We start from the raw sequence: 17,607 nt of genomic DNA, 5'->3' as shown, positions 1-17,607 counted from the left end.
ACACATGGCATTAGTTTAGGGGGATAATAATGACAAATACTTGCAAAGCACTTTTCAAAATATTCCATACACCTTATTCCACTTTATTCCCACTACCACCCCTACTACTACCATTCGTGCTACTTCTGCTACCAGTTCTTATTTATTAGTTATTTGCTGGGAGCCAGTCTCTGTGCTAAGTGCTTTGCAGACTGTGAGGCAGGTTATTTACATCATTTTACATGAAAAAACTAAGGCTCACAGGGTTGAGTAACTTGCCCAAAAGGTCTTATAGCCAGTAAGTGGAAGAGCTGGGATTCAAACCTAGGCCCATCTGGCACAAAAGGCTCTGCCAAAAATCAAGTGTCACCATTCCATTGTATAGATAATGAAACACACTAAGAGAAGTTATATGACTTGCTCCAAATTACCCATTTCGTAAGGGGAAGAACCTGAATCCAAATCCATGTCCGCTTATTCCCTCATGGTTATCTCCCAATCTGATTAGCAGCTGAGGACTTCATCAGTCAGGCTGTCTTTACCAAATGCTTCTATCTGCCACGCATGATGCTGGTACTTAATGTCTTTTATCATCAGTCTTCTCAAAACACAATTACACGTGTGCTCATAAAAAGATGCATGAAAGGCTGATCTCCGAAATGTTAGTGACAGTTATCTCAAGGTCATGATTTTAATTTTCTTCATAATTTGACATAAAAGGTTTGGTTTAAAAAAAAAACACAAAGAAAACAAAACTTAAAAATAAAAACCTCACGCTTCCCTGGTGGTGCAGTGGTTAAGAATCCACCTGCCGATGCAGGGGACATGGGTTCGATCCCTGGTCCAGGAAGATCCCACATGCCACGGAGCAACTAAGCCCATGTGCCACAACTACTGAGCCTGCGCTCTAGAGCCTGCAAGCCACAACTACTTAGCCTGCGCTCAGGAGCCCGTGAGCCACAACTACTGAGCCTGCGCTCAGGAGCCTGTGAGCCACAACTACTGAAGCTCGTGTGTCTAGAGCTCAAGAGAAGCCACTGCAATGAGAAGCCCATGCACTGTGACGAAGATTGGCCCCTGCTCGCGCCGCAACTAGAGAAAGCCTGCGCGCAGCAACGAAAACCCAATGCAGCCCAAAATAAATAAATTAAATAAAAACCTCAAAAAAAAAGGACAATGAACTAACACCCTCTCATACTATCTGGCCCTAATACATTTCCCATATGCTAAAATAGGAAGCATATTTCTCAAACAACTTTAAGAATACTGAGTAGAAAAAGTCCCCCAAATCCATGGAAAAGCCTGTTTACCTTTGTTCCTATGACCACCTGCCGATCACCAGGTACAAAGAATGAGCAAAGTGCATATTCGCAGGTCATCGTGCGAATACACTGCAGTGTAGACCTGTGAGAAAGAAAGAATAAAGAACCTGTATGTTAAGAGAACCTGCTTCTCCATCTGAGAGGTCAGCATGTACGTTTCATACAAACTTAGCCACACAGAGTGATCAATATGAGAAAGGATAAAGTCTGAATAACCCTGGCTTATTACAGTGAAGGGAGAAATTAGTAAGCGGCACCTAACTTTGTTTTCTTTCATGGCGGCTCCCAATCCTAAGGAACAGATTCTACAAAAGAGCTGAGAAAAGCATCTGCTGGGCTCGACAGACTGCCACTACAAAGAAGTGAGGCCAGAGGACTACAAGTCGAATTAGCATACTGTATCCTTACAAGTAAAGTTCATTTTATTGGACCATAAACATTCATCCATGCAACAAACAGATATCAAATGCCCACTTCCTCCAACATTTACTGAATGCCAGGTACCATTCTAGGTGCTGGAGATATAACAATGAATTAAACAGAAGAGGCCCCAAATCTCATAAAGCTTAACATCCTCTGGAAATGAGACAAATATTGGTGTATCAGGTGCTAGCAGGTGCTATGGAGAAACATAGCACCTGGAGGAAGGGGACCAAGAGTACAAGGGTGGGAAGGGGATAGCAGGATGGCCATGTGATGAGAAGAGAGGGAGAAAGCCTTAGCCAAAAGGGGAAGATGGTTCCACGCAGAAAGGGAGCACAACAGCCATGACACAGGCACGCTCCTGTCGCCTGTAAGGGATAACGAAAAGGCCAGGGGGGCTCCACTGGAGAAGGGGAGAGTGGTAAGGACTGTGGCTTGTAGTTAGTCCTTGGGAGATGGAGCTCCTGGAAGTGCTATAACTTCCATTATGAAAAGATTACACTGGCTGCTGTGTTGAGAATAGACCACAGAGAGGCAAGTAAGGAAGCATGGAAGACTGGTCAGAAAGCTATTACAATCCAGATAAGAGATGTTGGTGGTTTGAACCAGGTCGTGGCAGTGCAGGTGATGAGATGTGGCTGAATTCCAGGTAAGCTTTTTTTTTTTTTTAATACTCTTTTTTTTTTTTTTTGGCTGCACTGGGTCTTTGTTGCTGCGTCTTGGCTTTCTCTAGTTGTGGTGAGCAGGGGCTACTCTTCATTGCGGTGCGCGGGCTTCTCATTGCGGTGGCTCCTCATTGCAGAGCACGGGCTCTAGGCAGGTGGGCTTCAGTAGTTGCGGTGTGTGGGCTCAGGAATTGCAGCGCACAGGCTCTAGAGTGCGCGGGCTTCAGTAGTTGTGGCATGCAGGCTCAGTAGTTGCGGCTCACAGGCTCTAGAGCGCAGGCTCAGTAGTTGTGGCACACGGACTTAGCTGCCCCATGGCATGTGGGATCTTCCCGGACCAGGGATCGAACCCGTGTCCTCTGCATTGGCAGGCGTATTCTTAACCACTGGACCACCAGGGAAGTTTTGAAGGTAGAGCTGATAGGATTTGCTAATGCACTGGACATGAGAGAATCAAGAATGGCTACAAGGATTTGGGCTAGAAAAACCACAGGAAGTAATTATTTACTAATATGGGGAAGTCTGTAGGAACAGAGGGTGGGGAGACTATTGAAGAAATGAAGATCACAAGTATGGTTTGGACATATAAAAATCTGAGATGCCTAATTAGACATCCAAGGGTGATACAAACAAAAGATTTGGTCATGAGAGTCTGAAGTTCAGGGAGAGGCTATGGCTAGAGATAGAAATTTAAGTGTCATCAGCATATAGAAAGCCACCTGACTAGAGATCACAGAAAGTGAGTGTAGACAGAGAAAAGGTTCAAAGACTCTGCCCTGAAGTATTCCAACAGTTAGAGGTCAGCAAAATAAGAAGGGTCTAGCCAAGACTGAGAAAAAAAAACAGCCAGCAGAGAAAGAGGAAGTAATGAAATTCAAACTGTTTCAAAGAGGAGAAAAGTTATCAATTCAAAGAGAGTGTCAAACGAAGCTTATAGGTCACTGGATTTTGAAACATGAACACCACTGATGAGATGACAAGAGCTGTTTTGGTGAAATGGTGGGGATAAAGGCCTGATGGAGAAAAGGAGTCAGAGGATAGGGGGAGATCATTGGACAGAGAGATAAGGATGAAACAGGATTATTTCCTTCAAGATGGGAGATTATATAGCGTTTATCTGTATGCTGATGAGAATGACCCAACAGAGAGGGAAGATTAATGATGCAAGAGAGGGAGGAAAACTGCTAGAAGGAGAAATATAGCTTGTGATTACCTTTTGGTTAGGAGCACCAACAGTCATAGGAAGAAAGATTATGTGGATACAGATGCAGCTAAGGTGGGAGCATATGAACATTTTCTAGATGATTCCATTTCTTCAGTGAACTAGGAGGCAAGGAGGTCATCAGCTTAAAGGGGCTAGAGGTGTGAGGTGAGGTAAGAACATATGAAATAGTCATCTAGGAAAGTGAGGAATGAGAAATCATGGTAAAAGTACTGTAAAGCACTAACAGCCTATTTGAATTTAGAGTAGGAAGTATGCTTGTGTTTTTCTCTAGCCAAGTACAGCAATAAGCTTCAGACATGGAATAAACTTACTTTTTTTATACCAAATCTAAAAAGGCAATTTTTCCTACTCCAAACTCCACAGGCCTACAGTCAAAATGCACTGAAGAGGGGCCTCCCTGGTGGCACAGTGGTTGGGAGTCCGCCTGCCGATGCAGGGGATACGGGTTCGTGCCCCGGTCTGGGAGGATCCCATATGCCGCAGAGCGGCTGGGCCCGTGAGCCGTGGCCGCTGAGCCTGCGCGTCCGGAGCCTGTGCTCCGCAGCGGGAGAGGCCACAACAGTGAGAGGCCCGCACACCGCAAAAAAAAAAAAAAAAAAATGCACTGAAGATACATTTTGAGGGAACTGTATTTAGGGCCCTAAGAATAACTAACCATCAAGAATATTAAAAACTAACTCAAAGGGAAGAAAACACTATTGGATAAAGCTATAGAAAGCATCATTTCACAAACCTGTTCCATATCTTAATGGAATCAGCTGCTGCTGAAAGGACAGCGATATTGTCTGAGCTGAATGACAAAGTCCGCACATCACTGCGATGACCCCCGATGGTAATTCTGTTTGTCCTGACAGTCTGAGGAGCTGACATGGATGGATTCAGTGAATATAATTCCACCAAGTTGTTTTGCAGAAGGAAGACAGCCTTTAACTCTCCTTGAGGAGTATGAATCAAGTCAAAGGATCTGCGTGAGAAAATATTCATAAATGTTCCAGCAACCATCTTGGCTCACAAGGTTAATTTTTTTCTAGGAGAAAAGCTTTGCAATGCCCTCCATCTGTACAAAGTTTGAACAAGTATAAAGGATTTTACAAATAAGAGTGCTCTGAGTATTGGACAGTAGTCTAATATAGGCTTTTAAGTCCAAGAAACCTGAGCTCAGATACTGGCTCTGATTTGTTTCTGTGCATGTATTCTTTTTTATAAGTGACTGAAAATCCTTTTGGAATGTGGGGTATACATTTTTCTTTTTAACTGGGAGCAAAGAACTGTAAGTAAAAAGCTAAAAAGCTATCACAAGAAAACAAATATGAGATGATGAGTAAGTGGGCCCATGGTGAGCGGCAGGAGCTGAGGCCACAATCACTGTCTCCAGGTACATAATTCGCAGAGACTGCTTACAAATAGCGGGAAAAGCCGATACAGTTTTATAGCAACACTTCAGATACTTCTCTCAGATACCTCAGCTACTACATTTTCACTCACTTGATTTTGGCAGAAGTTTTGATATTAGTCACCCGTTGGATTTCATCTTGCAGAGTCATTTCAACATTGACTTCAAGGTCTTCCTCCTCCTCTTTGCAAGAATTTAATCTAGAGGAGAGAAAAAAAAAGACTATCATGCTATCACTTTTCTAGAAGAAGCTTTGCTATTACTTGAGTCAAGTTCTGGTCTGAGACCAACAACCTTTATTGAACCCAGAAGAGTCACTTAACCACACGGATTACCGTGAGGATTAAACAATGTAGTGTACGTAAAAACACTTTGTGAACCACAACGCAATTAATATGAAGTGTTATTCCATCCAATGGGTACCCTCAATAAACGGATTCTGAATGCAAAAGCCCATAAAATTTCTGGGGACAAGGCTTTGTAGTTCAAACTATCCCACTGAAGTGTTTCTGGCAAACTTCTCTAACTTCAGGGCTTTTTAGAAAATCCATTACTCTGCACTTATAACCCAACCATGCCAAAAACCCCCAGAGGTCTCAAAAGATTTGCTTTGGCAAATAAAAAATTTAAAAACTGGTGACTTTTTATTTCTTTGAGACTTGATAAATTTCAACCACTGAGAAACTGATTTCTATAGCTATACTATTTTTTGTAAGGTTATACTGCCCCCAAACTCTAATTATGTAACTGTCCAACCAGTCTTCCTTCTCACAGTCCCAAAGGTCAGCACTATGCAACCCGGATTCCTTCTGTATAGGCTGTTGTCACTGAAGACACACTGCTAGCCTCCCAGAATTAAATCACTTAGAAGCCATGTTTAAATATCTGTACTGCCTTTCTCGTTCTGTGTGGCTCTGAGCGCAAGACCTAGGAATATGATAGTTATGAAGCTGTATTTAGAAATGAAAAACTTGGACTACCAGCACTCCATAAAATCTTCCCTAGCATTTAATGGTAATTGAAAACAAAGTAAATACTCCTTTAAAGAAGCCATAGTTTTTCCTTCAGTACTATGTGGCCCACCCACGATACTTGACTAGTAGTAAATATTAAGAAAACACACTTTGCTTTCTTTTTAGCTTTCTTCATCTTCTTGTCTATTTTCTTCTGAATTTCCTCCTTGGAAAGGATACGAAACACTTCTAGCACAGAATCAGTCCCCTAGAAAGGCAAAAGGTTGATGTGAGTCCAGGAAGAGGCAATTTGTAATTTAGCTTTTTCTCTGTAAGAACATTTCTCTTTCTTCCCTTACTAGTTGTATTTCCACGGACAACTTAATCTCGCTGGGATTGTTGTCTCATCTGTAAAGTGGGAATTCACCACTTTCTACAATGTTACTCTGAGACTAAATAAGAAGTTAATGCTTTTTACAGAGTGAAGTAAGTCAGAAAGAGAAAAACAAATACCATATGCTAACACATATATATGGAATCTTAAAAAAAAAAATTGGTTCTGAAAAACCTAGGGGCAGGACAGAAATAAAGACGCAGACATAGAGAATGGAACTGAGGACACGGGGAGGGGAAAGGGTAAGCTGGGACGACGTGAGAGAGTGGCATGGACATATATACACTACCAAATGTAAAATAGATAGCTAGTGGGAAGCAGCCACAAAGCACAGGGAGATCAGCTCGGTGCTTTGTGACCAACTAGAGGGGTGGGATAAGGAGGATGGGAGGGAGGGAGACACAAGAGGGAGGAGATATGGGGATATATGTATATGTATAGCTGATTCAGTTTGTTATATAGCAGCAACTAACAAAACAATGTAAAGCAATTATATTCCAATAAAGATGTTAAAAAAAAAACAGAAAAAAGAAGTTAATGCTTTTAAATTGTTTAGCAAGGCAGGGATTTAATAAATGTTTGCTAATAATAATAAGAAGAAAAGCAATTACTGTTGTTAGGCAACAGAAGTTAGGGAATATAGGTCCACACAAAACCATATAAGGAAATCTTAACAGGACCAAAGAAAAATTCACCTTCACACTGAATACGAAAGAAGAACAAGTCTCTAAAGGAACAGCCAAGTCCTTGTTTTCTCCTCAGCCTGGTACTCACATGGCAAGCAAGAATCCTGCCTGTCCTGTCGACTGCAAGGTTCACAACTCTGTCCCTTCCTTCCCGCATTATGGAACCAGCTTTTCTACATGTAAGGATGCGCTGCAGAGGAAGCAAGAGAAAAGATGAAGGTTAGTATTTCTGTTGACCCCTGAAAAGACATGATCCCAAGAAGTGCAGGTGACAAAGATCTTCCCTAAAATGAATACTTTCCCACCACTCAACTCAACTGAAGGTAAGAAACAAAATTGAATTACATCCTCAGGAGTTTCATCAATCTCAAGGGTACCATCCTCTGCTTCATGTGTGTCCTGTATTCCAGGGGAAGACCCTTTGACCTTCTTGGGCTCTGGTTCTTCTGGGTCTTCAATCTGTTTTATAAAAATGGGAAAATAAAAGCTGAAATAGGGCTTGCCAGGTGGCTCAGTGGTTAAGAATCCGCCTGCTAATGCAGGGAACATGGGTTTGAGCCCTGGTCCAGAGAGATCCCACATGCCGCAGAGCAACTAAGCCCATGCCCACAATTACTGAGCCTGCGCTCTAGAGTCCGCAAGCCACAACTACTAAAGCCCGCACGCCTAGAGCCCTCAACAAGAGAAGCCACTGCAACGAGAAGCTTGCGCACCGCAATGAAGAATAGCCCCTGCTCGCCGCAACGAGAGAAAGCCCACGTGCAGCAATGAAGACCCAACGCAGCCAAAAATAAATAAATAAATTTATTAAAAAAAAAAAAAAAGCTGAAATAATTTGTTCCAGGAGGTGATTTTCACCCCTAATGACTTAGAAACCTGTCCTCATAGCCACTGATAACTTCCATTTAGTGATCTCTCTGATCAAACCTCTTCAACGACAGCACATTCATCAGAATGTATTAAAAACTGACCACATCAAGAACACAAACAAAACATTATTCATTATACCAGCTCCAATAACTTTCCACAGTATAAGGACTATTGTTTCATAACAAGGTGAAAAAATGATGACCTCATTAATTCTAAAACCTTCTTAGATGAAAGATCTACCATATTCTAGAGGGAAAGATTAATATTGGCATTACGAATTGCAAAGACATTGCGAGAGAGGTTACATTTTCTCCTTAAATAAAAAAAAAAGATAAACCCTAGCCTACTAATGAAGAACCCATCAAAATGGCTACCGGACACAACACCACACACCTAACTCCAGCTAAACCCTAAGGTCTATAACACCTTTCATCCACGCAAAATCTCTGATGATCTGAGAAAATGTGACAGATCTTCTCAGAATATACATATTTACATAAACATACACAAATTTTACATAGATTTTTGTTTGAGGGAAGAGGGTCACAGATATTCAGAAGTCCATCCGTGGACACCCAAAGGTCAAGGAATATCAAGCTAAGAGCCCTACAGACTAAAACATTAACATTACCAAGAGCTGTCAGCCTAAAGCTATCCTTCTTCCAAGTGCAAATGAGGGCAATGGACCATAGAATGAGGAAAAAAAAATGTTTAGAAATCGCAGTAAGAGAGAATTCCAATACTATGTGAAGTACTCAAAAATTACATGATTCTAAATTCAACAAGCCTATGAATTTGCTAAAACATGACACTGCCCATGATCAGAAGAAAAGCAATTACCTCTTGTAGGTAAGCTATGTCCCAAGCCCTCAGCTCACTGTCAGAAGCCCCAGTGATGAGTCGCTTTTCTTCTGACACCAGAACCAACCCCCACACCTACAGGGTATAAAAAGATTCAAATAATATGGTTATTAAGGAACTCCAGGATGCATGACATGACATTCCAAAAGTCTAAATACACTGTAGTGAAATCTCTTTGGCACTGCAAAGTCTAATATTAAGACAACCCTTTCAAAATACACTTCAAAAAAGCTCACTTTGAGAAAGAAAATGATCTGTGGTGGAAGTGTTGTTTATGGGGTAACTAGCAGTTTCTCTGTAATTTCCTATCCTTAAATTTAGATAATGGCTGTTCAGAATAAATCCTAACTAGAAGCCACTCAAAATAATGATTTCAAGCGTGGCACTTCTTTGATTTCAGCAGTGCCTTGCAAATGAAAGGTGCTCCATTAACGTCTATCAGAACATAATTTTTAGCCTCAAACATCCATGAACTAAACAATGAAAATAACAGTACTGTTGCAAATCAAGAAAGAATCTGCTTTTCCTCCTAATTAATTCTAGGGTGTGTATATTCCTCATATGTTCTAGGGCATATATATGCAAAAATATATATAATTGAGTTATAATTAACATACAATGTTAAATTAGTTTAAGGCATACAACACAGTGATTCAATATTTTTATACGTCATGAAATGATCACCAAAATAAGACCAGTTACAATCCATCGCCATACAAAGTTGTTAAAATATTATTGACTATATACCCTATGTGTAGATTCCATCCCATGGCTTACATATTTTATAGCTGGAAGTCTGTACCCCTTAATCGCCTTCACCTATGACTGGTATGAACAAAGCACAAAGGAGGATGCAAAGATGTAAAATATTCCCTGATCTCTATTGAACAGATCTATGTTCAGGTAATTATTATAATGGCTACAATTTGCTATTTACATGTCACCGGGCCAGGCACTGTATACACAGTATCGTTAAACTTCCCTATGATCATAAAGGTGGATACTTATAATTTAAAAGTGATGAAACCCATATTCATGGGTAAAAACTTATCTGAGGCCAATTTCTACTAAATGCCAGAGCAGCTGCATCTGCTCTAACGGTTGGCACTTTGTCCACCACTCCAACTTCTCTCTCTATAGATAGTACATGTTGATTACTGTTAGCAGTAAAAACAAAGAGTCATGAAAGGGCCAGGGAAGAAACCATCTTTTCCTTTCTGCCTTGCTATTCTTTCCCTGGGCCCATGACCCTACATATACCTCAGTTCGGTGGCCAACCATTGTTTTGAAGCAGTGCTGGGTATCAAGGTCCCACCATTTCACCATGGTATCTTTCCCACTAGAAGAAGAAATAGGAAAAAAAATCTTATTAGGAAGAATCACTGAACAGGAAAATCAAGGACTTATTTGTTGCCTTAAAAAGACAATACACAGCAATGACGTCTAATGCTACTATTTACCTGACCTTTCTTTTAAAAAGTAAAGAATCCTAACTCTTTATATGGCTATTCCCAGGTAGAAAAATAAAATGTTCCATCTGTAAGCACAAAAATAACCTTGAATTCAGAATGCTACAGAACGTAGAACTTGACCAGTTGACCACCGTTTCCATCACCACAGCATCAACATTCCTTCGTTCTAACACACAAACATCTTAGACCTCTCCTGCTCCCTTGTCTCCGACGTCCAGCTAGTCTCTAGGTCCTGTAAACGCCTCCTCTGGGAAGTCTCCAAGCCTCGATTCCTCCCAGTCCATTTCTGTACACAAACCTGAAGTTAGGTCCTACTGCCCGAATTATTTTAATAACTTATCTGGTCTCTGTCTATCTGTTCCTTCACCACATCCCATACACTACTGTCAGATAATCTTAATCTTCTAAATTTGCACTAACTCAAGGTTCTCTATGGATTCAAAATCAAGCTCTTCAGCACCATTCCCAAAGCCTCCCATTAACTGGCACTTAATCTCCCTGCCAATGGGTTCTACTATTCCTGCCTCAAATGCCTGTTCCCTGCTTCTTCACCAATGTAAATCTAATATAATCCTGCTTCATGACAAAACTGGAAAAAACCAAAAGCCCAATTTACAACGTCTTTCCTATATAATCCCACCTCACGGTGTTACTTCCTTTCCCTTACATTCCCTAAGCTATAAGGTGTATGTATATTCTAGTAGAACAGTAGTCATTGCCTCACAGAATGTGTGTTATCTGAACAAGACACACTAACGTCCCTGCATCCTATCCCACAGGAACAAGTGCACCACTGGTACAGCATTTCGTGCTGCTCCTCTACACTGCCTTCTGGTTCTTCTATGGTTCTAATCACTATGGTTCTTCTAATTACTGCCTGGCAAAACCGAAGATCCCAAACTTTCCTGGGTGGCCATTCCTTAGGAACGATAACTATTATATTAGGCTAAACTATATGAAATTGCTGAGATCTGACCTATCATTTTTAACCCACACAAATGGAAATTTCAAATGGTTCAACCTATGAGATGTTCAGAAGGCCTAAGTATGGAGTACGTCTCTTCTCAAGAGGCAGGCTAAAACAAACATTTGGTATTCGCATCTGCCCACTGCTCCATATTCGGCTTTTCTGACTTTCTAGGGATCCAGAAAGTCGACAGCTCATCCTATACAAGGTCTGTTGAAGAGTTAAGGAATAAGGAAAAGCTGATATCAGGGGAAAATAATGACAAATCAGAAAAGGAAATTAAAAAATGCTATAACTAACTCTGGATAGCATCTATGACACTGTTTGGGAAGGGAGGGGAGGGGAAGGGAGGGGAAGAGAGAGGAAAAGCAGCGAGAAGAGGAAACTAGCACATGAGCTTGAGTATAGTGCGGAGATACGAGTAAGGAATGAAACAAATTCCCTCTTTGAAAACCTCTCCAATGAATTCACCTAGAGAAAGAAATGGAAATGAAATTTATTATTTCTTTACCTAGTAACTAGCAGATTCTTGTCTCGTAGAAACAATGCTTGTGTAACAGCATCCTTGTGCCCCTTTAGACGGTAGAGGCCACTTTCATTGATCACATCCCACACGATAGTATCTGTGTCCTAAAGGAATCAAATACAGAAGAATTTTCTTCACCACATAAGGCCTAACTTGACAAACAATATGTTTATTACAAAGTTGATATCTAGTCCTTACAGAAAATTTGGAAAACATACAGAAAAGCACAGAGGAACCAAACACCAGTTGATTTCACCATCCAGATATAACCACCACAGATATTTTGTTGTATACTATTCTAGTCTTTATGTATACATATATGTTGTTAACTGAGATCATGCTATTCCTATCACTGTATAACTCTCCTCCTTTTTCTCATTTAATATATTTCCATGTTTTTCCAGACTGTTCTCATTTTTAATGGTCACATAATAACCAACCTTAAGGATATACCATAATTTACTTTAAATTTTTTCTATTTCAGCCATTTAGACAGTTTCCAATTTTCTGCTATCATAAATATGTGGAAATGAACATTCTTGTACCTCTATCTTTGTACATATCTCTGATCAGAATAAAAACTATAAAGGGAAATTCTTGGGGTAAAAGATATTTCTATCTTAAGTCTGCAGTTCAGGGTGATCTCCAGAAAGGCTGCACCAATTTAAAGGTCCACCAAGGATAGGTATGACAATACCAGTTTTCCCATCCCTTCATCTCTGGATATTATCAGTTGCTCAAAAACCAGTGCTAATTTCACAAGTTGAAAGGCTGTCTCAATGTTTATTTGATTTGCGTTTCTGAATACCAATGAGAAATTCTGTACATGCTCTATGGTGATTACTGGTCGTTCTGCACCTCCTTTGAACTGCCAAGTCATGTCTTTCATCTTCCTTTGGGTCTTATTTTTCACTTGTTTGTTGGTTATTAAGACATATTAATCCTTCCCTTTTATAGTGGAACTATTAAATACTTTCCCTTTTTCATTGTCCTTTATTTTTTCCAGTTTTATTGAAAAAATAATTGACGTACATCATTGTATAAGTTTAAGGCATTTGGCATTACAGGTTAATTTACATATATTGTGAAATGATTACCATAATAGGTTCAGCTAACACCCATCTTCTCATATAGATATAATAAAAAGAAAAAAAGGAAAAAAAATTCTCCTTGGGATGACAACTCTTAGGATTTACTCTTGACAACTTCCCTATAGTGTTTAAACGCACAAATGTTTTAAATATTCAAATATCAAGTGTTCAAATTTATTAGTCTTTTCCTTTATAATTTCTTTCCTTGCTGATATGCTTGAAGTCTTTTTCCACCTTGATATCAAATAAATATTTATTTATATATCTTCTAGTTTACTTAAAATATCATGGCTTAATATTTAAGTCTTTAATCCGTGACTCTGGTACACAGCATGAGGTAAAGTTTTAACTTTAAATTTCCCCCCGAATAGTTAGCCAACTGTTTATAAGTAATCCATCATTTTTCTACTCATCAAAAATGTCATCTTTAAAATATACTAATTAGGTATATCAAGTGGATTTGTTTCTTGGATTCCCATTTGGTTGCAGTAATCTATCTGACTATTTTGTACTAATGCCAAGTTAATATAACACATTATAAGTTATGACTTCATAATGCATTTTAATATCTGAAACTTCTTAAATCTAGCCCTGAAAAAAGAAATTTGAAACACTTTTATTTTTTCCCAAAATTCTGTTATTATTCATTTGTTTTTCCCTATATTCTTTTAAATCATTTGGTCATATTCTAAAAAAACAACAAAAAGACCTTTGGGATATTTAAATTGCTTTATCTGTATAAACTAATTAGAATATACGAGCATCTTTTCAATATTTTGTCTTGCCATTCAAGAACATGGTTTGTGTCTCTATTCACTCAAGTCTTCTGTTACATTCTTTAGTAAAGTTTCACAGTATTTCTGTGTCCATTACTTAACATACTTTTGTAAATGGAATCATTTACATTCTATTTTCTGATGACTGAGATATAGGAAAGCTACCGATTTTACCAAAACAAACGGCCAAGAATCATCATTTTGACTCTCCTTTTCCAATTTGTTTTGTTCCCCCAATTTGTGTACTGTTTTGGGTAGCATATCCACAACGATGTTACACAGTAACTATCATGGGCATCCTCACCTTGTTCCTGTATTTAATAGTCTTTTATCAGTGAATCTGACAGGAAACAAAATGAACCACCCAATTCATATCCATCCTTCTCACTCTATTCTACCATCTATACTATTTTGTACACCGAGTGCCCACTGTTTCACGCAACAATGTTTGTGAATAACCTGCTTCAGCAGTAGCCTTACACTCCTTTCTAGATTAAAGTCCGGGCATCTAATTCAAGGTCTCACCTTGGACCCAGATGCCAGCCTGCCTCCTAGCTGATCATACTTCAAGGAAGTGATTGCTGCTTTGTGTCCATTGAAGGTCACATTTCCTTCCCCACTCAGGAGACTGAAGATTCGGATAGACCCATCCTCATAACCAACAGCTAAGTGCAGCCCATCTGGGGAGGGGCACAAGAAAGTGACTTCGTGTTTAAGCCCCTGAAGGATGAGAATCTGAAATAATAAGAATTAAAAACAATTAGAGTTAAGCATGTCATCAAGGAAAAAGTGTGGGAATAATCAGGCACAGTAAAATTAAGAGCATCAATAATTCCAAATCACTCTTATGAATAATAATGAGACTCTGGACTCTATCTCAAGTTCTTTAATATAGAAATTATTATTTGTACTAGGTAATGAAACATTCAAGAAAAGGTAAAGTTATACTATGCTATTTCTCCAAAGCTCTACATTAGCAAAATACATGCCAAAATTTCCCAGGCAATGGAATAAATTACTAAGTCCTTATTCTATGTCAACACCAAATGATTTTCCATAAAGGGTTATAAACACATCCTTGATTTAACTGAGCCCCATCCCAGAAACCAACCTGCATGGCACTGGAGTGCTACAGTGATGTATCCCCAGGGGACTCTGGGGGACACTAAGTATCAAAGTATTAACCTCTTGGAGGTCACAAAGTGAGTGGACAAGATCAAAATGCCTGTATTTTGTTTGGCAGAAGTGGTAGGCTTGGGAATTCAGAGTCATACAAAATATCAAAGGCTAGTTTAACAACCGTTGGGCCTCATTTGCATAAGTAAGAAAAAGATTCAGTCAACAGAGCAATATTCCTTTTAAATGCTTAATATTCTATAACTAGTTGTGAGGGCAAGTAGAAGAACTTGAAAAATGGAGAACTGGTAAAGTAGAGAAAAACAAACATGTTGGGAATAATGATTACAAATAATTACCTGTAAATATCACTACAAATAAATACCTAAGAGGTAAGCTCTTTTGGTTGTGGTTTTCAGAATATAGTGTAGGGCTTCCCTGGTGGCGCAGTGGTTGGGAGTCCACCTGCCGATGCAGGGGACACAGGTTCGTGCCCTGGTCCCGGAAGATCCCACATGCTGCAGAGCGGCTGGGCCCGTGAGCCATGGCCGCTGAACCTGCACGCCCAGAGCCTGTGCTCCGCAACGGCAGAGACCATAACAGTGAGAGGCCCGTGTACAGCAAAAAAAAAAAAAAAAAAAAGAAATATAGTGTAAAAGAGCACAATAGAATGTGATGCTATCTAGACCCAAAGGAAAACAAAAAATTTCTAGAGGCACACACATAGAAAAAAAAAATCTGTGCATGACAAAGCAGAGCTCTCCCACTTCTGCCTCCACCCTCAAATACCCATAAATCAATATCAATCTAGGTGATTTCTCACGTACCTTCTCTCCTTTCCTTACGTCCCAGATGAAGACATGTTCACAGGCTGGTACTGCCACATAGCGTCCTTTTTCACCACGAAGTGTCACAAAGACAATATTACCCTTCTGGCTGCCAATAAGGCCAAAGACTGCACTGGCAACATAGCGTAGGTACTGCCTGGTGAGCCCCATGTTCTAACATCTGATACCACAAGTGAGGCAGCTGCACCTGCAGACAAAGAAAACTGAGTTCTTTGGGTACCTTGGTTCTGCTAGGCTGGCAAACACCGACTGTGTATCATGTGCTTAAAAGTACATGACCTGTGGTTGCTTCAACCTTCACTTACTCTGAATATATTACTGACATAAACTACCCAGACACCTCCATTTTTTATGTACTGCTGACCCATTGTGTAATCTCTCACTCCTCAAGTTTCGGATTGGTCACACTGTCATGGCCACCCCACAAACTCTGACATGTGGCCTCAATGCGGCTCAACCATTGGCTTCTGCCCATTCAACTACCATCAGAGTTTTTACACGGAGATGGACAGCCTCAGACTGAAAATATTTATTGGTGAGCATTTATTGTAAACCCACTAATAATGAGACAGGCACTGATCTAGATGCTAGAGATAAAATCCCTGATCTTGTGGCACTTACCTTCGAGCACAGCGGCTCTCAAACTCCAGAATGTATCTAAATCACCCAAGGGGTTATGAAAACAAATTGCTGGGAACCACCTACACCGCACATCCCCAGGGCCTATTTCTGATTCAGTAGGTCTGGGGTGGGACTGAAGATGTTTCATTTCTAACAAGTTCCCAAGTGATGCTGCTGCTGCAGTTCCCCGCTTTGAGAACTACTGTAACTAATATGTGCAGGTATGTCCTGGATTTCCAAAGCAGGGCAGCCACCTGCCCTTGGCACACAAAAACTACCACTACAACTTGGCACACTGTTTTTCAAAGTTGCCATAGTTCCTGTGTAGCCAAGCAGGACACTACATGGCCTTCCCAGGTCAGACACCACTGCCGCCCCCCACCCCTCGCCCCCCGCTGCACCATGTCCTCCACCTGCCTCCCGTTAGTAGAAAACCTTTAGCCTCCTAAGCCTTCCCTGAGTTCCAAAGAGCAATGTAATCAGAGAAGTGAGAAAATGCAGAAACAAAGGAATCAAGCAAGACAAAATAAAAAGTTTTAGCCATTAAACAAAATCAAGGATCTTTACATTCCTCCTCAAAGGCTATGGAGATAATATTCTGAACCATATCCTTGAGCTGTTTTGCAGATACTGAAACCCCAACCAGGTGGAAGAAGTTAATTGTATGCTGACCACCAGCACGTAGACTCCAGGCCAGTTGGAACTAGAAGGTTGATGGTGTTGACTCCCAATTACCTCACTACCAACCAATCAGCAGAATGCCCACCAGCTGATCACATGATCACATGCCCCACCCCCCTCTCACTCACCTTGACTTTAAAAACCTTTCCCTGAAAGCCACTGCGGGGGAGGGGTGTCTTCTGAGCATTAGCTGCACTTTCCTTCACCACAACCCGGTGTCAGTAGACTGGCTTGACTGCCCACAGCGGGTCGGACCCAGCTTTGGTTTTAACAAGTGCACTAAATCAGATTCACTGAAAACACCTGGTTACCATAAGAGACAACTGCTGAAGGAGATAAATTAAGCTTGTCTGCTCTTAATATGGAAATGTGAAAGGTATTCCCCCAAACACTGGTGCAACTTAAAAAACACAAGAATACTAAACAGAAGTTACAGGCTTCTCCTGGAACTGTTTTTGTTTGCTGTTGTTGTTGGTTCAGTTTGTTTGGTTTAACGCTACAGCGTCTCTTTCTATTACAACCTGATGTTTTAGTCTACTTTAACAGGAAAATATTTAATGCCTGTAGTTATACTTTCTTTTAATGACCACTTACAGGCCTCATTTTTCTTCTCCTAGGAACCAACATAAAGCCAGTTAAAAATGAAGGAAAGATAATATTAACATGGCAAAAATGCTCTTAACCTGGGCCATTTGATCAATTCTTTACCAATTCATCTTACTCCTCTGGCCCCAGCCC

At 40.3% G+C, this 17,607-nt stretch overlaps 1 protein-coding gene across 2 annotated transcripts in view; it reads right to left on the bottom strand.

The window, feature by feature from the left end:
• WDR3 (WD repeat domain 3) overlaps positions 1–17,607 on the bottom strand; it is a 46,248-nt gene that overhangs the window by 26,967 nt on the left and 1,674 nt on the right. For both annotated transcript variants that reach the window (XM_060090363.1, XM_060090362.1), the window contains exons 2-12: positions 15,547–15,754; positions 14,129–14,338; positions 11,722–11,840; positions 10,032–10,110; positions 8,751–8,846; positions 7,386–7,499; positions 7,129–7,230; positions 6,131–6,228; positions 5,100–5,207; positions 4,348–4,578; positions 1,290–1,383 (exon numbers count right to left, since the gene is read on the bottom strand). In XM_060090363.1, the coding sequence (XP_059946346.1) occupies positions 1,290–1,383; positions 4,348–4,578; positions 5,100–5,207; positions 6,131–6,228; positions 7,129–7,230; positions 7,386–7,499; positions 8,751–8,846; positions 10,032–10,110; positions 11,722–11,840; positions 14,129–14,338; positions 15,547–15,717 (1,422 nt within the window). In that variant the 5' untranslated portion in view covers positions 15,718–15,754. The remainder of the gene's footprint in view (positions 1–1,289; positions 1,384–4,347; positions 4,579–5,099; positions 5,208–6,130; positions 6,229–7,128; positions 7,231–7,385; positions 7,500–8,750; positions 8,847–10,031; positions 10,111–11,721; positions 11,841–14,128; positions 14,339–15,546; positions 15,755–17,607) is intronic.

This window comes from Mesoplodon densirostris, chromosome 2, assembly GCF_025265405.1.
Source record: "Mesoplodon densirostris isolate mMesDen1 chromosome 2, mMesDen1 primary haplotype, whole genome shotgun sequence".
NCBI classification, from domain to species: Eukaryota; Metazoa; Chordata; class Mammalia; order Artiodactyla; family Ziphiidae; genus Mesoplodon; species Mesoplodon densirostris.
This window is presented reverse-complemented; position numbering and strand designations above follow the sequence as displayed.